This window comes from Aspergillus eucalypticola (assembly GCF_003184535.1).
Source record: "Aspergillus eucalypticola CBS 122712 chromosome Unknown BO83scaffold_27, whole genome shotgun sequence".
Lineage (NCBI taxonomy): Eukaryota > Fungi > Ascomycota > Eurotiomycetes > Eurotiales > Aspergillaceae > Aspergillus > Aspergillus eucalypticola.
In genome coordinates this window covers 472,702-493,007 of record NW_020290301.1, presented here as the reverse complement: position 1 = coordinate 493,007, position 20,306 = coordinate 472,702, and the positions used below count along the sequence as shown (strand labels likewise).

General features: G+C 47.1%; 9 protein-coding genes and 2 non-coding genes across 11 annotated transcripts; 5 read left to right on the top strand and 6 right to left on the bottom strand.

The window, feature by feature from the left end:
• Window positions 1–1,220: 1,220 nt before the first annotated feature.
• Window positions 1,221–3,550, top strand: BO83DRAFT_420032 (C6 transcription factor; the record flags this gene model as incomplete). The annotated part of the gene is made up of 5 exons (XM_025534911.1): window positions 1,221–1,343; window positions 1,396–1,986; window positions 2,058–2,446; window positions 2,495–2,842; window positions 2,899–3,550. The coding sequence occupies 5 exons, from the start codon at window positions 1,221–1,223 to the stop codon at window positions 3,458–3,460; spliced, it is 2,013 nt and encodes a 670-aa protein (XP_025384610.1). The 3' UTR covers window positions 3,461–3,550.
• A 49-nt stretch (window positions 3,551–3,599) lies between these two features.
• On the bottom strand, window positions 3,600–3,697 carry BO83DRAFT_t221. Its single transcript has one exon. It is a non-coding gene; the product is annotated as a tRNA-Gly (tRNA).
• A 678-nt stretch (window positions 3,698–4,375) lies between these two features.
• On the bottom strand, window positions 4,376–4,487 carry BO83DRAFT_t220. Its single transcript has one exon. It is a non-coding gene; the product is annotated as a tRNA-Leu (tRNA).
• A 1,395-nt stretch (window positions 4,488–5,882) lies between these two features.
• On the top strand, window positions 5,883–9,115 carry BO83DRAFT_410933 (acetylglutamate kinase; the record flags this gene model as incomplete). The annotated part of the gene is made up of 8 exons (XM_025534265.1): window positions 5,883–5,992; window positions 6,073–6,279; window positions 6,339–6,512; window positions 6,564–6,674; window positions 6,825–6,923; window positions 7,003–7,024; window positions 7,075–7,158; window positions 7,731–9,115. The coding sequence occupies exons 1-8, from the start codon at window positions 5,915–5,917 to the stop codon at window positions 9,113–9,115; spliced, it is 2,160 nt and encodes a 719-aa protein (XP_025384609.1). The 5' UTR covers window positions 5,883–5,914.
• A 770-nt stretch (window positions 9,116–9,885) lies between these two features.
• BO83DRAFT_453334 (UBC-like protein) lies at window positions 9,886–10,464 on the bottom strand (the record flags this gene model as incomplete). Its single annotated transcript, XM_025536904.1, has 1 exon — window positions 9,886–10,464. The coding sequence occupies one exon, from the start codon at window positions 10,462–10,464 to the stop codon at window positions 9,886–9,888; it is 579 nt and encodes a 192-aa protein (XP_025384608.1).
• A 336-nt stretch (window positions 10,465–10,800) lies between these two features.
• Window positions 10,801–12,699, bottom strand: BO83DRAFT_453331 (uncharacterized protein). Its single transcript, XM_025536903.1, has 4 exons — window positions 12,515–12,699; window positions 11,867–12,463; window positions 11,675–11,809; window positions 10,801–11,628 (listed from the first exon to the last, which is right to left on the bottom strand). The coding sequence occupies exons 1-4, from the start codon at window positions 12,566–12,568 to the stop codon at window positions 10,870–10,872; spliced, it is 1,545 nt and encodes a 514-aa protein (XP_025384607.1). The 5' UTR covers window positions 12,569–12,699; the 3' UTR covers window positions 10,801–10,869.
• A 663-nt stretch (window positions 12,700–13,362) lies between these two features.
• Window positions 13,363–14,246, top strand: BO83DRAFT_381470 (putative isochorismatase family hydrolase). Its single transcript, XM_025531998.1, has one exon. The coding sequence runs from the start codon at window positions 13,517–13,519 to the stop codon at window positions 14,126–14,128; it is 612 nt and encodes a 203-aa protein (XP_025384606.1). The 5' UTR covers window positions 13,363–13,516; the 3' UTR covers window positions 14,129–14,246.
• A 633-nt stretch (window positions 14,247–14,879) lies between these two features.
• Window positions 14,880–16,407, top strand: BO83DRAFT_381469 (oxidoreductase). Its single transcript, XM_025531997.1, has one exon. It carries the CDS (start codon window positions 15,020–15,022, stop codon window positions 16,073–16,075), a length of 1,056 nt encoding a protein of 351 aa, XP_025384605.1. The 5' UTR covers window positions 14,880–15,019; the 3' UTR covers window positions 16,076–16,407.
• Window positions 16,230–17,108, bottom strand: BO83DRAFT_121215 (alpha/beta-hydrolase). The gene is made up of 2 exons (XM_025526027.1): window positions 16,631–17,108; window positions 16,230–16,565 (listed from the first exon to the last, which is right to left on the bottom strand). The coding sequence occupies exons 1-2, from the start codon at window positions 16,959–16,961 to the stop codon at window positions 16,384–16,386; spliced, it is 513 nt and encodes a 170-aa protein (XP_025384604.1). The 5' UTR covers window positions 16,962–17,108; the 3' UTR covers window positions 16,230–16,383.
• A 657-nt stretch (window positions 17,109–17,765) lies between these two features.
• On the top strand, window positions 17,766–18,209 carry BO83DRAFT_392173 (uncharacterized protein; the record flags this gene model as incomplete). The annotated part of the gene is made up of 1 exon (XM_025532927.1): window positions 17,766–18,209. The coding sequence occupies one exon, from the start codon at window positions 17,766–17,768 to the stop codon at window positions 18,207–18,209; it is 444 nt and encodes a 147-aa protein (XP_025384603.1).
• Window positions 18,210–18,908: 699 nt separating this feature from the next.
• BO83DRAFT_121211 (uncharacterized protein) lies at window positions 18,909–19,538 on the bottom strand. The gene is made up of 5 exons (XM_025526026.1): window positions 19,497–19,538; window positions 19,417–19,446; window positions 19,217–19,339; window positions 19,018–19,161; window positions 18,909–18,962 (listed from the first exon to the last, which is right to left on the bottom strand). Exons 2-4 carry the CDS (start codon window positions 19,426–19,428, stop codon window positions 19,087–19,089), a joined length of 210 nt encoding a protein of 69 aa, XP_025384602.1. The 5' UTR covers window positions 19,429–19,446; window positions 19,497–19,538; the 3' UTR covers window positions 18,909–18,962; window positions 19,018–19,086.
• Between the last annotated feature and the right edge of the window lie 768 nt (window positions 19,539–20,306).

Sequence of the window (20,306 nt, the reverse complement as noted above, 5' to 3'; positions counted from 1 at the left end):
GGGGGATTATGTCCGTTCCTGATTATCAGAGCACTTTCCGGGCGGTCGAACCTTCAATTAGAAACAAGATATAAAAGAAAAGACCACCTGCACAAAGCGTGGCAAAATCAAGCACGGTCTGTCATCGTTCAGACACCATACGTACAAAGTAGCAGTACAGAATAACGATCAAGATAGGAACTCCACATGGTTGCGCTAATCACAGCTAGCCCTTAGATTGTTATCTCTGTGGTCTAGACTTCTAAATCCTGTGACGACGAGATCGTCGATCATTTAATGCACACCAATGATGCGACCGGGAATGAGGGAACGCACGACAAAAGTAATTCAATAGGAAGTAGATCACCAAGTATCCAAAAATAGGGCGCAGTTCAAGAGGCAATCTTGACTGTCAGGTGGTCGTGGCAAGTCGCTTACCGATAAAACACCGAATCATATCATCGGGCTTATCTGATTATCGATCCTGAACCGTAGTCGCTACGATTCAAAAAGCCATTTCTGTAGTCGGTCGGAGACCACTGCATCGGAATGGACCCACGGAACAGAAATTCCTGGCTAGGAGACAATCAGGGGTGGAAGAGCTAGGTAGCTGTATGAACCTACCAAATAGAATTTCGGGCGGTGGTAAGCCCCGCAAAGAGCAGCTCAGACTACAAAGGTTCGAGTGGAGTTCTAGAATGTTTCTCCTTTGGGCAAGTACTGTGCGATCGATAGACTAGCTCTGATGGTGGCGGTATTCTCCGTGCATCCCGTCCCAATTTTGATAGCTCGCGGTGACGCAAGAGGCAACACCCGCAGCATGTAGTATAGGCGGATAGGCGGATGGTTTTTCAGTGGAATGTACCTTTTACGGGACTGCCCGACAAAGGAAATAGTGAGGAACCGGGTTAAACCAACAAGATGTCACAGACAGACGAAAGTGGACGATCATTGGTCTGGCAGTTCCTTCCGCAATGTTGTGGGCCTTGTGGGCCTGCGGGGGATTGGCTGGAAGTCGTTCCCAACTACTAGCGTCCCCGCCAGTGTGACCACTTGACCGTCAGAGGATTGAAGTATCAAGGCAGGCACACTCCCTTCTGCCGTCCTTTTATAAGCTTGAATGACTGTCCACCTTATTCTATCCATTATGTTTCACTTATCTTTTTTTTTTTTTCGAAAGTTGGGAGCTCCTAGGACGTCCATGATTACCCGGTAAATAAGGGCAGTAAAACATACAATCTATGACCTCGGAGAGAAAACAACGGATCTTGGCCCCTGCAGCCCCAGTTAAGGAACCCGTGCCACGAGCTTCGGCGAGAAAGGTTTCTACAGCTTGTTCAAATTGCCGCCTGAAAAAGGCGAGGGTTTGTTCTCACATTTTCTCATACTTTGCCTGTACTTGGACCGTTTACGAAGTTAACCCTGCATCTCTTCCAGTGCAGCGGAACAGCACCATGCGACTCCTGTGTCAAGCACGATCTCGAATGCAACATCGACGAGGCCACAGACTCCCGCCGCAAAATTAACCTTAAGCGGAAGATTGACAGCTTAGAAGGCGACCGCGATCTGTTCGTGCAGGTACTGGAGATATTACGAAATGGTGGCGTCACACGGGTGCATTCCCTATTGCAGTTGATTCGCAGCAATCCTTCGTTGGAAGAACTTCAACTCTATGTCGAGGACAAGATAAAAGATATCAGTGCCCTCGATTCGACAATAGATGAAAACTGCTTGTCAGATGAACCTGTCGTCAAAATCCCTCGGAGAGTGCTCAACATAAAGCGACTCGCCGATCAACCTGTCTTTCGTGTACCCGCAATACCCTGGACTAGAATAACCGATGATGATCACTTTGTCTCGCACCTTATATCCTTATATTTTACGTGGAGCTACCCTTGCTTTCCCTGCCTCGACCAAGACATATTCATACGCGACATGAAAAGAGCCAAGCTCAGTTCCCAGTTCTGCTCACCCTTCCTGGTTAACGCCATCCTGGCTGATGCCTGTGTAAGCTGCCGACCACTTCTCTCAGACGACTTCTTTTGATAGGTAATTCATTGACGTAATTATTCATTCAGGCATACTCAGACTTTGCAGAGGCGTACGAAGTCCCCAGCGATCCGTCTACGCGAGGATTACACTTTTACAACGAGGCGAAGAGATGTTTCGAACAAGAAGATGGGCATTCAACTTTAGCCACGGTACAAGGACTGGCAGTATTATCAACTTGGTACGACTTATTAATTCTTTCGTCTTCTATACGACTTCACAAAATGCTAATTATGAGGGTTAGTGCATGCTTGATGGGCAAAGACAGACGGGGATGGATATACCAGGGCCAGCTTGCTTTTGCTGCGAAGGAGCTTCAACGCACGCTTCGCACCGTATCCTCCAGTTCTTCTAAGGAGGCATCTGATATACGACGGGTTACCGATCTTACTCTTTGGGGTTTGTACAACTTGACAATGTATGTCAGACCAGTGATTCTGTGTAACCTAAAACTGACATTTACCAGCGCAACCGCCTTCACTTACCAAAAGCCGCCGTTGATCGAAAAGCCTAGCCGTCCATGTCCGTCTAGTTCTCATGACAATGACGGTCCGCTATGGCACCCTTATCCGCACGACGGCGATAGTCTCCCTGGGCATTACATGTGCTATTTCATTGGCTTATCTGAACTAACAGCAATCGTTGACGATTGGTGCACGTTCCTCTTCGACGGCTTTACGAATCCGACGCCTGATGAGGTTCAAGATATGGAATACAAAATCCGTAAACGTCTGGGGGTGTGGGAAAAGACCCTCAAGCCATGTCTCAGGATCGAAACTAGGCGTGTAACCCTCCCCCACGTATTATGTCTACAGTATGTCAAATCCATCTTTGACAGGATTATCGATTCCATTTAACGCTGAATCGCAGTATGTATTATCACGAAATCTGTATCACAATTACGGAGCTCGCCAAAACAGCAGCGCATGGCACACAAGATCAGCATTTGGGGCCGGAAGAAATGTCTCTTTCAGCTGCTCGCCAAATCGCCGGGTTGATGGAGATACACCGGTCTACCTGGGGCATAGATATATTTCCAGCAAGTCACATTCATTGGATTGCAGTGGCCATGTTCACTCTCTTGGGACAACTTGACATGCCAGCGAACCAAGAGGCGTTTATCAATCTTTGCGTGGCGGCAAAAGTAGCTTCTCGACGCTGGTCTCTTGCACGGGGCACATTACGGACTGTTCAAGTCACGGCGAAAAAGCTTGGGGTAAGGCTCCCGCCTGAGACAGATCCACTGTTCATAGATTTCGAAAAGCATATTTGGGGACCTAGGGGTCGCAATGGACTCAGCAGCCTGTATCCCAATTTTGCTGTTTTGACAGGAACATTACGAAACGAAGCCGTTGAAATGGACACGTTTTTAGAGAAAGAGGACGACTTGGAGACTTTCGGCCTTGCGGAAGATGATGAAATGGTATTGTAGGAGAGTAGCGAGACTTGATCAGGGCGAGCAGCATACCATCAGGGTTATGTATTATTTGCGAGATAAGAAAGTATTTAATATTAAAAAGACACCTTGAACAGAATGCTCTAAATGCAAAAATATCGATGGGCTTTCAAAATGCGTTAGCTGGGAGTCGAACCCAGGGCCCAACCTTTCGATCTTCGCTATCGCAGGAGATCATGGAAGGGTTGAATGTTACCGTTACACCACTAACGCATGGGGTGAACAATAAATAGCTCTCTTTGCTTCATAGACAACATGATGCCTTCCCGTCATATAGCACCTGTAGCCCATGTATGGTGAGGTGCAGCCGAGTAGGAGGAGGAGGGAGGTGAGGGAGAATGGTCAACGGTGGGTGGTTAGGGTTACGGAGTGGTTGGTGGGTTGAGGGGGATGATAGAAGAGGTTTAGATGGGAAGGGTGATGTGTTGATGATGTTGGGGTGGGATGGCCTGTGTTATAAGTTATTAGTAGTAATAGTAGTAGAAGTAGTAGTATTGTTCCCGGGGTGCTAAGTTAGTCGAATACTCCAATGTATACTAGTATCTTGAACGCTGGATGTCTTCTTGGGTGTCAATTACTGGCACATTCGGTCGCCATGCATTGATTTATTGACGTATCTTGATAGTGTTGGGCTCGTATGTCGCTGAGACTGAGTGGAAAGGTTGTTGTTTGTTTCTGGGGCGGAGCAAGCTGAACGACATGCTTGTAGTATAGCGTTTATCTATGAGAGAGTAAGATTTATTTACTAAGAGGTGGAGATAGGAGCAGAGGCGGGCAAAAGGACCAGAAGGGGGGGGGGGGGAATAATGACTTCCTGCAGTGAGGAAACAAAAACTATTACTGAAAAGTTATTTGGTAACAGGTATAAAAGTAGGTGGAAGAAAAAAGAAATGACAAGAGTGGGATTCGAACCCACGCCATCTTACGATGATCAGGAAGCTGTGAAGCTGGGTATTAAGGTGGACCTTAACCTGACGCCTTGGACCAACTCGGCCATCTTGCCGTGATTATATAAATCAGACTGTAAATTATGCATGATAAAGGAACTTTAGTTTTTAGCCGTCATGCAGATTAAATGTACACATAACTATCATCATGGCTTTCAGCTAGGAAAGATACTCGGATTAACTTACAATCTTTTGATATGTATATTCAGCAGCACAATTATGATGTTGTCTAGTAGTTGACTCAATCACAGCACTATGATCATGCCTGGTCTATTTGAAAATAACTGCTGGTTATAGTAGATATATATAACCGGTGTCAACTCTAGTTCGGTTTCATTATTATTCACACTCATCAAGCGTTCAAATTGAACACCATCAGATAGTAGCAATAGCATACAAAACAACAGGCGTATTACATATGAAAGTCAATAAATCCCCGACCACGGGTGAGGAATGTCAGTACTACAGCGTGGACTTCTTTGCTTCCCGGGATTCTAAACAACTACTAGCTGCAGAATTAGTAGAATAGTGTTTTGCAAAGCACATCCTCTATGATGCACCTGAGTAGCCTTGTCAAGGACACTTGTTGGTCTAGCGAACCCACTATATTTGTCTTGGACTCGGAAGTCTCCCTTATTGGGGGCTTTCCTCATGACATGGGCCACAGATGTGGACACACGAAGACGAATGAGAACTCTCCCTTCGAAACTACAGGCTCCAATCTGTGGATGAAGAACGATATTTGAAGGCGCCAAAAAGCGCACAGCTCTAGGAAGGTAGAATCATCCGCGGAAAGCGCTGACATGTTTGTGATCCGCCGGGTTAGCGTGGGAGATGCAGACATCGGTGGTTTCAGTACTACAGACTCCGAGCGAAGGAAGTCATGCACCAAGGCGATCAATGTAGTCACACTGTACTTCCAAGGGCTCACAACTTTAGGCTGGAAATACTGAAACCTTCTTGCCCCACATCCAGCAGGTACCGTTTGTCCGCACTCTACCGGGCAAGGTTGATATTGATGATGATACGAGCATTCTGTATGAATCATTGGAGTTGGCACCCAGAAAGGCTCCTGGCGAACAGATGATCAGGAAACAGAGGATGCACGCCGTCGGCGGGGATTATCCACTCGCTTGATCGAGCCATCTTGGACTGCGTGTTCCAGATGCCCAACTGCTACTAAAGATAGGTTTTGTCGACATACGATGCCGGAAAACCATCACTGAGTGTGAATGCGGTTATAAATAGGTGCTTGTGGCAAGTGAAATGGGAGGCCCTTACCAGAACAGTTGACTACAAGCTTCCGCAAAGGACGAAAGATCTACTTCTTCTTTTCATCTTCGACGAGATACGCCTACCATCGGCCAGGTTTTTTTTTAGCTTTCCGAGGTAAAGAAGTCACCTCAACGGTGGCGCTACGTACCGACATATAAGGTATGTCTTGTGCTTTTCTCCACGCATCTTCATCGAGGACTAGCTATCGATGCAGACAGCCATAATGATCGGATCACTGCCTTCTTTGCACCACAACTGGTTTATCACTACTGACCTTTGCAGTATTGTCAGTCAAAAGATCCGCAAGACCCAGTTGCAAGGCCATTGGCTTGAGCCGATCTGTTCCTCCATCCATACCCGACCTAGACCTACAATCCCCTTAGCCGAATTCTGAGTACCAATGACCCCATCCGCACCAGAGAGCTCCTCATGGCCGACTTTTCCTATGCCGTGCTGTCAACCTTGGCCGTTGGGAGTGGCGACGACCCCCTTTGCGGCAACTTGGGCTGCAGTCGTCGCGTTTCCCGGCATGCAGCAAGTAGCGCCACCTGCGAGACTGGTTGGTCTCTCGATGTCTGTCTCTGTAACGAGTCTTGCAAAGACGCAGGCCAAGCTCGTCACGACTTTGGAAGCGCTGGCTGAAGAATTACAGGCCCGCTCTTACCCAGGAAATTGGTGATCACGATTACCACATGCTCTGGATGGTCGTCCTGCTCCTTGCAGACCGGTACCTCGTACTTCAAGACAGCACGCTAGCCAACGTTCACCAGCAGTTCACATACCAATATAGCTTCGTTAGCGGCTGGGTTAGCATCCAGCTCCTCTGAAGCAACCGTGACTCACGGCCCCCATCCCAGCTTCAACACTGGTCAACTCTGGATGAAACGTATCTGCTACAAGCCTTCACCCTCCTGGTAACCCTCGATCATAATACCCTCTTCGACCTGATCTGCGCCCATGAAACAAGAGTTTCGAAAGAAAAAAAAAAAAAAGAAAAAAAAAAAAAAAAACAAAAAAGGGAAAAGAAAAAAGGAGAATTGTCTATAGTATGATGAGAAGGGCAGGTGGTTATCAATCATTCATTTACTGGGACTATATCTTCGCCTCGGCCCGCGTAGATCATCCCACACCAATCTCCGGGCGTCCAGCGCGGCAAGCAATACGGCCCAGCTGTGTTCTTGCGCATCACGTTTGCCAATCACTCTTGCGCGCCCAATGTAAGCACACATCCCACATCCCGCCCAACCTCGTGTCCCCGAATTGACCTGTCGCTCACTAATCCATCCTACCACGTAGGTGACGCACCAAGTCGACGACCGTGGCCGAATGGTGGTGACTGCGCTGGGGGATTTTGATACAGACAAAGAGTGCTGTACTCCTACTTTGACATGTCTGATTACGTTGATCCAAAGGCACGTCGAAATAAAACTCAGGCGTTGTTCATTTTCACGTGTACGTGCCCGAGGTGTTTGCAGGAGGGAAAGGTCCAGAATTGGTATGCGACCGATGCCATTGGGTAGAGAAATGCGCTCATGCAGGTGGGATGCGTTTTGTGAGACGTCGTTTTTGCGGGCTTAAATATGCCTTGCCTCTGATTTGTCCAGTGGCGGTACTCCGTGGAGGGGAATGTATGGCCCGTGCTTGTGCGGGATTTGAGACATCATGCTTCAGCTTAGCAGATTGCTCATTGTATCTTGTTGCCTCCAAGAGTATTGAACTAGTCGCAGCGAGAGATAAATCACGGAGAAGAGTTGTCAGCCAGTCCCTTGCGCAGTAATGTAAACTCGTGGGTGACACATGTTGTCAGGTGGAGTTCTGGAGGACATAAAATGGCTCGCTCCATCCCTCTTTCTGAGGTGTAGCCAGCTCATATCTAGTTTCTTGTGGTATACCTACCGCTGCAATGTCGTTCCCCCGCTGTGCCTTATCCTTCCTGGGGCAAACCACAGTTCGTAGATTCCTCAGCCAACAACAGCCCCTTTGTCAGCCAGTCCACCAAATACGACAGTATTCGCCCTCCATAGACTACCAGGTCTCCTCAACAAGATCGACCATTGCTCAAATCCTCAACCACATCGACTCCCAGCGAACTGCAGCACAGTACCTCTCCCACTTCACCACACCTCAGTCCCCTACACAGCAACCCTTCGCGGTCATCAAGGTCGGCGGCGCGATACTAGACACCCACCTTCATACCCTCGCATCAAGCCTCGCCTTCTTCAGTCGCATGGGCCTTTATCCCGTTATCGTGCATGGGGCCGGACCCCAACTCAACAAGATCCTCGAGGATGCAGGCGTGGAGCCACACTTCGAAGAGGGAATCCGCGTGACAGATGGCAAAACCCTAGCTCTTGCTCGGAGACTCTTCCTCGACGAGAACCTTAGATTGGTTCAAGCGCTCGAGGAAATCGGGGTTGAGGCGCGGCCGATCACAGCAGGTGTGTTCCAGGCTGAGCACCTCGATCAGAAGAGATATGGTCTTGTCGGACGGATAACGAAGGTGGAGATGGCGCCGATTGTTTCGGCGATGAAGGCGTCTTGCCTACCCATTCTTACGTCTATGGCCGAGACGAGGGATGGACAGGTGCTTAATGTGAATGCAGACCTTGCGGCTAGTGAGCTGGCAAGGACATTGAAGCCGAAGAAGGTGGTTTATCTTGCTGAGAAGGGGGGCTTAGTGCATGGGGTGACGGGGAAGAGGATTGAGAGGATTAATCTCAGCGAGGAGTTTGAGGACCTCATGGCACAGGAGTGGGTGAAGTATGGGACGAGGTTGAAGATTCGTGCTGTAGAGGAACTTTTGCGGGGGTTACCGGGTACGTCTAGTGTGTCGATTGTCCATCCCGTGGATTTGCAGCGGGAGGTTTTTGCGGCCTCTGGTGCAGGGACTTTGATTGAGCGCGGAACGAAGATTTATAGTACTACTTCTGCGGAGTATAGGGATGAGGAGAGGCTGGTACATGCTTTGGCACGGCAGGGAGCTGGGGCCGACGAGGTGAGGTTTTGTGTGAATGAGATGCGGAGGAATCGTCCGCTCAAGATGTATTTCAACGATCCGTCATCTCTGAGTCCGTTGGCCGTCGTCGCATTTGGCTCTGGTGGCGCACCGCATTTGATTACGTTCCCGAATGAGACTATGGGTGCGGGTGCTGTTGCTGATGATATGTTTGTTCGGATCACCAAAGACTTTCCCCAGCTGGTCTGGAATGTTCGTGATGATGATGACAGGCTTGAGTGGTTTTCGGCTCGCGCAACGGGGAGGTTTCAGCATGGAGGCTGGGTTATGCTTTGGTACGGGTTGAATCAACAGGAGGCCAGGCAGTTGATATTGGGGTTCCAGGATGGTTATGAGAGGGATGGGGTGGGGTTGGGAACGGCTGAAGTCCAGGGACTCGCTGCTCAGGCATGATGGTGTTCTCCATGACTGAGCATAGAACATAGGCTGATTTGCAGATACTTACTGCGGGTCATGTTAGTTGCTTCCTGCACTTGATAACAGCTTTGGAGGGGGTTTGATACCAAACTGGAAGATACCTGCATAGAAAGGTCCTCATAGTAGTCTGGGGCTACCATAAAATCTCTCAATACGAGCTAGCTAAACCAGCATCTTAACAGCCTTGACAATTCCTCCCTCAAGACCCAAAGCTGTGTGTGTGTAGGCGACAGCAAGATACCAAGCCAAGTGGAAGGCACGGAGCTGGTAAATTTCAAAATTTTGAAGAATGAAGGCTGGATTTCACCATCCATCGCTTGGGCGCCATGACCGGTTTTAAATCATATTGTTCTAAACATCTTTCGGTGTCCATCAGCCTTGCGTAGCCTTCAAATACAGACGATTTCCGGATGTTCCGTGTATCCATGATAGGCAAGGCTAGCTTCTTCTGTTCTCAATCTGACACGAAATGGTGGTTCCGAGTTAATAGTTGCTATCTATAGTGGTAAAAAGTCTCGGTAGCTATTATCCAGTCGATATTTGAAGATACCCGCTACGAAGTTCCCTCTATCATATGATTGAAAGGGAAGAAATTCTACGAGAAGCTTGATTCTGGTAAAGGCATTGCTGACGAAGGTACTTCTGAAGCGAAAATTTCTGCATAAGGGGATGCTAATGTACAAAAGTGTTGGCCAATATGTTGATACGCCTCCCCAGACATAAACACACCACACGCCTGCAAACAATCACTCTAAAGTGTCTGCCCCCGAGGCATACATCATCGTCCAATCCCTCGCAGCCATCTCGAACATTGCCCGATTATCCAAATACGTGCTCCCCGCGTCCTCATTCGCAAATCCATACACAACATTACCACCTTCTACCCCTATCCCGGGATCCCCCAACATAGCAGAAAGCGACAGCAGAACGGTCCGCACAGAAAGTGCCTGACTCCACTCATCTTGCAAAATATTCAAACAGACTTCTCCATATGGACCAATGTTCGGATGCCAGATCTTCGTCATGAACATGCATACCGGCGGTAGATCGGGATACAGTGGTGGGATGCGGATGTGGATATGGAAAATGCCTCCTTCGTAAAGGCTGCCGACTGGGCCGGCTATTGTGCCGATGATATCGAAGAGGTGGTCGGGGCTGACTGGGCGGAATGAGATGAAATCGCATTGTGGGGATGTTGGGCCGTCTTTGATTGCGGCGAGATATTCGGCCCGGATACGGCGGAGGGAGTAGCATGGGATGGGTGTAGTGAGGTAGCATAGGGCGGTGGTTATAGAAAGGTGGTTTTGGTGATGGATGATGTCCATTTTGGGGTGTTTTGTGGGCTTTCTGTTTGGTTGTATGGTTGGTTGATAGTTTGAGGTTTGATAGTCTGTGTGTCTTGAAGCTGCAGTTACTTTGGTTTATTGGGGTGATATTACTTAGGAGATATTTGATCATTTTGTGGTGATAATTGCCCACTTTTATAAAGATAGACTGAGGATGTAGCAGGGTATGCATGGCTGGTGTGAGTAATTTACTTCCACGTGGTAGGGAATTGTATTGCCACGGGCTTGCAGTGAATCATCTGTCGAGATCGAAGATTTCTTTGTTCTTTTATCCATTCACCTGCAGCATTCTCCCTTATTTATTCACTTCCAGTCTGTGAATTTAACTCACAGATACTGTAATCTCATGTTATTATATTATCTATATGAACACGCACCCATCAGTTATGCCAATTGCCTGTTTGATAATCTATCCCATCTGTGAAGGAAAGAGTTCCTTTCAAATATCAACATTGGAAAAGATTGAAGTCCCTTGAGAACTAGCCGCTCGACAATTCTCTTTAGGATGGGTAATTGCGCGTTGTGCTGATTACCATTCCTTGTGGCTACGGCGTAGGCCACCTGAAGAGGCAGGATTGTAGAAGCAGGACCGAAAAGTTTCATTTCCTCCTGGAGAAGATACTCCATGCTTTCGCAGATCTGCCTCATGAGTGTCTCTGAACTTATTTGGACACTTTCAATGTGTTGTTCCTTCAAGACCCTCAGGTATTCAAAGCTCGGCTGTGGGAGAGACGACGCAAGACGCTCCATCTCGCAGAGACAAATGATACGAAACGCCCAGATATAGGTGATTGCGTTGGCCATAGTGATACTAGGAAACCAGATACACGGGATTTTTTCTGGATCCTGATCCCGGTACCAGTAAAGGGGAGACGTCGCATTCTTAGATTCAGATGCCTCCCATTCGTTTAATCTGTCCAACAAGTCATCAAAGCAGTTCAATATGCGTGTACACTCGCATTGGTTTTGATTTGAAGCATCTGGACCAGACAAGTTATCCAATGTATGTAAAATCGTTGGAAGCGCAGCGGCCTGGCTGAGAAGGCTTTGCATTGGGGAGGGGCTAAGTATTGCAAACGGTGTCGTCTTCCAGTTATTCGACCCCAGAAAAGATGGAGTTCGGCATTGGATTGCGTTTATCATCTGAAGGACATTAGAAACACCCCGGACATTGGGATCTACTACTCACCAATAACGGGCGGAAGCCGATAAATAACCTGTGGGAAACTCCGGTTTGATAACGCTGGGGTCCATTTGCCTGAAGGATTTGTGCCACGGCATCTATATGCATTTTTAAACCTTCACTTGGCCCAGGAAACATAACCTAACTTTTCATAAGCAAAGCGCCCCCTAAAAGTAGATATCATGAAGCAGAACCGACCTCTGCCAAGCTGAGGCACATGATTGATGCCAGTAGCTCTCGATCTGATGACATGTTCGCCGTGCTGAGCTCTTTTCGCATCAATTTCAGTGCGTTCAGGTAGCTGTGCGTGCTGTCAACACCTGAGACACTGTCTGGGAAACCCCGGGACAAAATTGAGGTGGATAAAGCTTTTGAGGCAGCCAGAATGATATTAGAATCAGTGTTTTCGCTCAGACTGGGAAGAACTTCGACCCATGATCCACATATGCGAGGCCGTGGCTCATTAGAGATGATGCCAGGGAGATCTAACTCTTCGCTAGGCACATAGCTCCTTATGATGAAGTCAACCTGCTCGGCACGATGCAAGTTGTAGCCTGAACCTGAAGTTGGAAGCAAATGAGTTTCTTCCAATGGTCGACAAGCAATGTTCGATAAGGATGCTTCATGTTCTGCAGTGTCTCGGGGGCTGTGATCCTGATTCGATATGTTTGACGGTGATCTTCTACTCTGGGCAGGATTTGATTGGCTCTGTACGAAGGACCAGTTCACTGGGTACCCCGGACATTGGCGGCCTGTTAGTAGACACTGACTACACTCAGGTGACTTTCCGTCGCACTATGCATTGAATGAGCCTCTTTCTCCGGAGTAGAATGATGACCCACGTACACCAAGTTTCCTCGACCTGCAGTTTTGGCAAACGGACCTTTGCTTGACCCTCATGGCAATCTACGTCAGCAATAAACATTGATCCTAACTAAGCCATCCAAATCAATAGGGTGCAACTAGTCGGCTCAGCTTCCTCGTGAATGCAGGCTAGGCCGAAACTAATAGTGGGGACAGTATGCAGGTCGATGATGCTTGATGGAGGCGAATGCAACGCCTGAACACTCCATCCAACAATTGGGTGTCAAGGATGTGTCAGCTATTACATAAGTTGTGTTCAACATTCGGCACAAACGTTATGAAGGACAGTGGCTGGTAGATAGTATACAACGCATTTTCAATTGATCAAAAAATGGTAACTGAAATTTTGGCAAAATTTCTTATCGTTATGTGTGTATTTCTGATTATTATATAGACAAACAGGATCATAGGCTATTAAGTAGCCATGCAAACGTTTCTCAGATCTATCAACGGAATACTACGAGAGATTATTGCAGCAAGTAGCACTATTTAAGAGAATCCCGAGCTTTGAAAATTCAACAAGGTGGATCAGCAGGCTCTCAAAATTGATCTCATCCCATGATTTCCATCCATTTTTCTTACCGACAGCATCGACAGAAAACATCGAGGATGCATCTGCAGGAGCAATTTTACAAAACAAAATCCGCCGACCCTGTGCATTTGGTCTAACCTAAAACGGAAGCATATTCCGCCAAGGAACAGAGACGAAGAATAGCATGAGCTTATTCGCCACTGTCGGCTCGTGGGCTATTTGAGTCGGTCATGGCTCCAAAGGAGACATCATTCTTTTCAGAGAACCCCGCCTCTTGAAGTGCGGAATACTGAGTAATATAATAGGCGTCTTTGTCTATAAGTAGGTTTGCGTTGTCTGTTCAGATCCTCTTTCCGTCTCACACATCGGACACAATATCCTACTCATCACAAGACTAGCATTACTCGCCAGCCAATACTTTCTATCCACCACCCTGGTTACTATTTATCACAATGTCTTCATCCGCCCAAGCAAAATCTCTCCGCCAACTTCTTGGTGCTCCCCCTTCAACCGCTTCAACCCGAGACTCAACCCTGATCATCATTGATGCCCAGAATGAATATGCTTGTGGCCACCTCCAGATCGAGGGCGTCTCCGAAAGCCGCAAAGTAATTTCGGACCTTCTGACTAAGTATCGCACCAACGGTACTCACAAAGGCAGCAACATCGTCCATATTGTTCACCAGACCCCACCAGGCGCTCCCGTCTTCACTCCGGGCACGCACCTAGAAACTGGGTTCTACGAACTCACTCCTGTCTCTGGGGAGAAGGTTATCAGCAAGAACTTCCCTAGTTCTTTCGCCCAGACGGAATTGCACGAGTACTTGAGCAGTCTCGGAATTGTTGGGAAGAAGATCGTGCTGGTCGGCTATATGGCGCACGTATGTGTCTCTACGACTGCCAGGGCTGGCAATGAACTTGGTTATGAGGTTGTAGTTGTGCGTGATGCGGTGGGCGATCGGAATATTCCTGGAGTGGAGGCTGCAACTTTGAAGGATGTGGCGTTGAGTGAGCTGGAGGATGCTTTCGCGACGGTTGTCTCTGCTCGTGATATTACTGCCTAGAGCATTATGCTAGTTGCGTAAACTACATTCGACTATGTGCTCTGTCTCGTCCTGAAACTTCTCTTTTCTACATACATATCATGATTGTAATGTAGATACTGCTTGAATACGAAGGAAGACGTGGACGCAGAGATTGTTATTAATACATGTGAAGTAGAGAGGGGTATTGAACTGATAATATTCGGAGTGGTAAATGGATGAACAATAATATGGAGACCAGACTGAAGCAAATGAAAGCCAACAAACAGTCATGCATTTTACTTAGATCCCATTTCTTATGAATGACTGCCAATGTTGTTATTTGGGTGTAATATGCGCAAAGCATGCAGTGAGGCTCAAGCAGAATTCAAACCAGGGACAGCTTGGCGGAAGTAGTTGGCTTTATATGATGAAAACGTTTTATTATCTCAGATGTGTGTGATTGAAGATCGAGGAGCAGGTGTTGATTGAGTAAAAGTACGACTGGGTGTAAGGAATTTAATCTACTACAGATGTCTTCCCACCTTAGTATTGGTCGATCTCTGCTGGTCTTATGATTCATTGTCATAGCGTTTTGCCAAGTACTTACTTGTCATCGCATCTGTCGATTTGATTCTCACCAGTGCTCACGCGGGAGAGACAAATGCGTAAGCACTAGCACGCTACTATCGACGCTGACAATAAGCACTAAACATGTACACAAGGCTGTCATCCCATAACTAACAGGATAAATAGGCCAGTCTCTTCCCTCACATTTGTCTCGCTGCGACCACCGAGAAGTATCACCCCACAGCTTCGTCCGCATCTCCCTGTAGCCGTGAATATATTATATGTATCCCACCATCCCCAACGGATCCCAACGAAAAGCCAACATATATATATATATATCACAAAGTCACATCCACTCCAGCAATGCCCACCAATCGCTATTTCGCCCAAGCCCCCCCCTTCCCCGCTGACACGCCGACCATCGATCTTCCCGTTCTCTCATTTTCGGACCTACGATCCGGCAACCCAACCGAAGGAGAGAAGTTATTTGCCGCCAGCCGCGAATGGGGATTTTTCCTAATCGACTTACACGACTCCGCAGAAGGCAGGACCCTCCTCCATGATGCAGAAGCCATGTTCGATCTTGACATCGAGCTCTTTTCCCTCGACCAGACAACACTCGACCAATACGCTTACAACGCGCCCAAAGACCTTACAGGCTATAAGCGCATGGGAGCGCTCAAAACCGACGACGGCAAGCTCGACCACATGCACCTCTACAACATTAACCAGGACGATATCCTGGGTAATCGTCCTCCCCGCACCAACGCACCCCCGATCGAGGCACAGCGCCCCCAGATCCAGAATTTCATCCGCCACGCTTCATCAGCTTTAGACGTTATTCTTAAAACGCTGGATGACCATCTCGGTCTGGAACGCGGTACACTGAGCAAACTCAGTCCACTAGATCAGGAGTCCGAGACCTCTGTCCGCTTACTATGCAGTCCTCCCCACGCATCCGGTGAAGCGAATCGAGATCGCATCTCGTTAGGCGGACACACAGATATTGGGACAACGACGCTGCTATTCCACATTATTGGAGGCCTGCAGATCCTCCCTGCGGGGCTCGAGAATAAGATGGAGAATTGGCGTTTTGTCCGACCCGTGCCGGGCTGTGCGCTGGTCAATATTGGTGATGCTCTGGTAGAGTGGACCGGTCAGCTGCTACGGAGTTCCTTGCATAGGGTTCTAGCTGCACCCGGAGAACAGGCATTCGTGCCGAGACGGAGTGTGGCGTATTTGGTCAGGCCGGCGAAGTCAGCATCCATGCGGAGAATCCGTGGTGGGAAGATACCGGTGCTGACTGAGGGAGAAGAGGAGGAGACGAGGTCGGTGGACGAGTGGGCAGCTTGGAGGTCGAAACAGGTTATGTTGGGGCTGTTGAAGCCGCAGACGAGGGGAGGGGTAGTTCCTGTGTAGGGGTCCGTATACAGGTTTCGCCGGGTAGACAGCACAGCACAGCATACCCCCTCTCCCCAGAACCCTTCGAATGCACAAGTGAGACCTGGTGGCCACCAACCCGAATACTGACCTCCCAGCGTGTGGCTTGTGTGCGGTCAATAGGCGGGTGGGTGCCTCTAAACCGGCGACCCTAGCGCTGCAATTGTTTGGTATGAGTTATTTCATATCTCTTATGCGCCATTTTGCTGGACCAGATGGAATCTCTGCCGGGGACCGTTTATGCTGTTAGCACAAAGTTAGTACAATAGTTACAATCAATGTCACGTTCAACAGGATGACCCTGAAGGGGCTTTAATGCGGTGACCCTGATGGTTGTCAGTCATCCTAACCCACAGAGCTACTCTGAGGATATCAAAACCGAATGCACTCCATCCTCCCCTACAAGTTCCGAAATCGTACGGCTCGGTGGACACATGTCTTGGGTTGCCGTAGAAGACATCAGCAGTAACTGTGGTCTGAAGTTAATTATTGTGTATTGAACTCCCGCACGGAAAATAAGCATTCAACACTCACTATGCTTCGAAACCTCTTCGGAAATGAGCGGGGGTGTCGGGTCTCCCAGAGTAGCGTTGCTACCACCGCCGGCCATGGCATCACCGACAATCATGGCACCCTGCGAGTACGAAAGTAGCACGACTTGACTACCAGGGCAGGCTTCCGCATAGGCTGTGACCTGACGGCCAACAGCCGCCCGTCCAAGAAAGTAGCCGTCCGAGGTATCTTCGCTGACCGCGGGGTAGATAATGCTTTCGTAGTTGCTGCTCAGGTTAATCTTCTCGGCCACAACCTCAGCCAGGGTATACGGTGTCCCAGGGTACAACTCAGTCGTTCCGCGTGCAAACATGAAATGCACATCCACGCAAGCCGTGCTATTTAGCAAGGTAGCATTGGCCGCGGAGAGAAAAACACCAAGTGCGGCAACATCGCTGCTCGAGATATGCAATTTGAATTAACGTGGACAGGGAAAGAAAGAAAAGAAAGTGCACAAAAGGGAAGAGCATATAAGTCAACCGAGATATTGATTTTAGGCAGATGGCTAATCTTCCGCTTTTGACTTCTCATGTGACCATAGAGAACTGACAAAGTACCGGCTCAGTAATTCTATTTCATCAATCATCTCCTGTTCAACGCTGTTGTTGCACCATTACACAATGTTGCACAATTAGCAAGGGCTCGATACAATCAATACCTGATAATATTCATCTCTTCAACACCTCGCAGAGACAACTCTTTACTCTGAAGAACCGTCATATTAGCTTGAATACTCAAACTCAAAGATCGCGCCAAAGAAGACCGGTCTTAACTAGTGCTTACTCAACCCATATTGTATCTTTGAGCGAGCCTCGCTATATCGACAATCCTAAGAGCTCGGGTGATCTAAATGCTAGTATTCAGGAGTTCATTATTTAACAATTTTCAGATGTGATTCCTGTGCTAACTCACACAGGTTTCTCCATTCTTAAATTGTCTCAGATCTGACAATTGTAACTAAAAAGCAGGAGTATAAAATATACAGATTAATTATTTACAGACAGTCTGGGTATTTCTCGCACCTTTTTAAAGGCGAGTGGAGTATAAGTAAAAATATATTAGACTAAAGATAGTCAACACTGACTTATGGTATCAATAGAAGACAAGACAGTCTATAATGAAACTCATCAAAGATAATCCCACAGCTATCAAGACAATGATCTACTTCATGTATAGTTTCAACTATAACAATAATAACAGCGAGCGTAATCAAGCATCTCCAATACTTTCCAACATCAAGATCTATCAGATCAGAAACAAATACAATATATTAAAGCTGAAGAAACAAGCCAAAAAGAAATTCATAAAAATCATCAAAAAAAGGTGGGAAATAGATAACTTTGTTATTACTATCACAAACATATATATGACTACAGTATCAACAAATCAAGGTCTACGCGACCCTCATTCAGTCTTAAGTTACATTGATAATTTACTGAGGAATAAAGATATCAAGCAAGTCTTACAAGAGGTTATCTATCTTACTGCTAATCTTAGTCAGGGTCAAAAGAACCAGACAGAACTTAAGACCTACCATTACCCCTCTTGTTCTAAAGGATAGACTATAGAAAGAATTTAAAGCATTTAAAAAATAAAATCTAGTTCAATCTCAATCCTTAAGCAGATTCATGTCTCACAGTAATACGCACATGGGCGCACATTGGGGCAGTATTCTGCTAATTATACATATCATTCCTCCTCCACCCGCTATCTCTTCTTCTCGGCCAAAATTCTCTGTTCTTCCGCCTCCAGGTATGGCGCTTTGTAGTCCGGTGAGCTATTATTAGCCGTTCAAATCATGAGAGCTTTCATGAGTTGTCTAATAGCACGATCGGATAGCTGTTGGCTGACGTCGCCAGGGAGACAATCTAATGAAATCCACTGACAGTTGGAGCCGGAGGAAGAGATTTTCCGTCAGAGAGTCCTTCTAGGTCCCGACCCCGTCAATCCCAGCTATGCCCAAAGGCTCGGTGTCCGCATTCACATCCAGCAACGATGAGTATATTTTCATGAAGACACGAAGCTGAATGCCATAACGCACATACGTCCGAGCTTTGTTAATATCTCCAAAAGAACTATCAATGGCGAATTCCAGTTTTGAAGGTGTGGATTTCACTTTATTATCTAGAACGTTTACAATTACTATCAAGCGTACATTAGCACACAAATTTTTATATGAAAGCTCGACGGAAATTTCAAGGTCTCTGATTTCATATAGTACCGTAGCAATATATACCTAAAGTTTTGAAACAAATACCTGAGCGATACCAGTAACCACAGGAGAGATTTCTCTTTTGGTCTACTTGGTAAATGTCTCGACATAAAGCAGTCAGACTCGTGGGTGTGCAGAGCTTTCTTATATTACTCACCGCGTTGAGATGATATCGATACATCAAGCTGACTGATATGCCGGAGATTAACGCACAATAAACAGTCAGTTATACCTTTGAGCCAACATGTGCATTACGTGGTCTTCTGATTGAGAGCCACTTTGCTTCAAGCCAGCTCTCGATCTGCGAATCATTGATTAGCATCTACGTTCGGCTCTTCAGTTGTTCAACCTCTTACAGGCACAAACTTGAAAAGAGCCCACATAATGACAGTAAAAAGTAGCGATGCCCCTCCCAGTACCAGATACCATCGCCAGTCTGGGTTATCGTCTAATAAATTCACATTCATACCGAAAAGACTCTGAGTCAAAGGGTAAGCTAATGTGATTCGTGCGGTTGGGTTAAAATTCCATTTATCGGCAGAGTAGAAGAACTTACTGAGACAAACATCAATGGCAGAAAAATAAACTGTGGGAGGAATAGTCAGAACAGTACGTGAGGGACTCTTGAATACTGACTGTGATCCAGCTAAGTCGTTTGATACTCGCTGCATCGCTGATTGAGATCCAGGCAAATTCCTTTGGAAAAGTTAGAGGCAGTCAAACAGGTTGAAAATATGCGCACAATCTGTAAAAGCTCTCGAACCGCTCGTTCAATCTCAAGCACCTTGGCATTGACCGACTTGTCAAAATTATTGACCTGTGCCTGTAATTGTTTTTTTTGTTCAGAAAAAATAGTGGTGTCTTCGTCGATTGCTTGACGGAGACCCTCAACATGTTGGCGCAAAGCTCTTTGCAGCTCGGCACGTTTCACTCCATTCTGAGCAAGTATCTGCATTATCTTTTGACCTCGGCCCTGTCTCAAAAGTTGGTCACGCCGCTGGCAAAATCAGTAATAGAGTACAAAGGTGAGACAAAAAGATAAAATAGAAATGATTGTACTTACAGTCGTCTCGATATTTTCCATCGCACCAGTGCATACACCATTCCATTCCTGACCTAGGTGGTCTATTAAAGTGCTACAGAGATCCGCTGGTGTTTGAGGGATCCGACTGTCCGACAATGTACTCCTAAAAGTACAAATGTCCCCTTTCGCACTCGACTCCTTATTCCACTCAATACCTGAAAAAGTTGCATGGTGCGAGTCTGATTCGATGTCGGTTTTGTCGGCAGGAAAGCAGACCGAGATGTGAGATTCTGAAGGCTCAACTGACAAAGACTTTGGATTTGAATGACCTCGACAGAAGTAATCGTACCTGACCATTTGGGAAGCAAGCCTAGGCCCTTTTCGCGACCATGTAGGGTCCCCTCTCCGGAATAGACTTGAAA

Coding starts and splice junctions, on each gene's coding strand:
- BO83DRAFT_453331 (XM_025536903.1), bottom strand. CDS start 12,568: ATGAGGGTCAAGCAAAGGTCCGTTTGCCAAAACTGCAGGTCGAGGAAA. Junction 12,464..12,514: donor GCAGGTCGAGGAAACTTGGT/GTACGTGGGTCA, acceptor TTCAATGCATAG/TGCGACGGAAAGTCACCTGA. Junction 11,629..11,674: donor TCGGCTTCCGCCCGTTATTG/GTGAGTAGTAGA, acceptor AATGTCCTTCAG/ATGATAAACGCAATCCAATG.
- BO83DRAFT_381470 (XM_025531998.1), top strand. CDS start 13,517: ATGTCTTCATCCGCCCAAGCAAAATCTCTCCGCCAACTTCTTGGTGCT.
- BO83DRAFT_381469 (XM_025531997.1), top strand. CDS start 15,020: ATGCCCACCAATCGCTATTTCGCCCAAGCCCCCCCCTTCCCCGCTGAC.
- BO83DRAFT_121215 (XM_025526027.1), bottom strand. CDS start 16,961: ATGTTTGCACGCGGAACGACTGAGTTGTACCCTGGGACACCGTATACC. Junction 16,566..16,630: donor CGAAGAGGTTTCGAAGCATA/GTGAGTGTTGAA, acceptor TTCAGACCACAG/TTACTGCTGATGTCTTCTAC.
- BO83DRAFT_121211 (XM_025526026.1), bottom strand. Junction 19,162..19,216: donor CTCTTTTCAAGTTTGTGCCT/GTAAGAGGTTGA, acceptor AATGATTCGCAG/ATCGAGAGCTGGCTTGAAGC.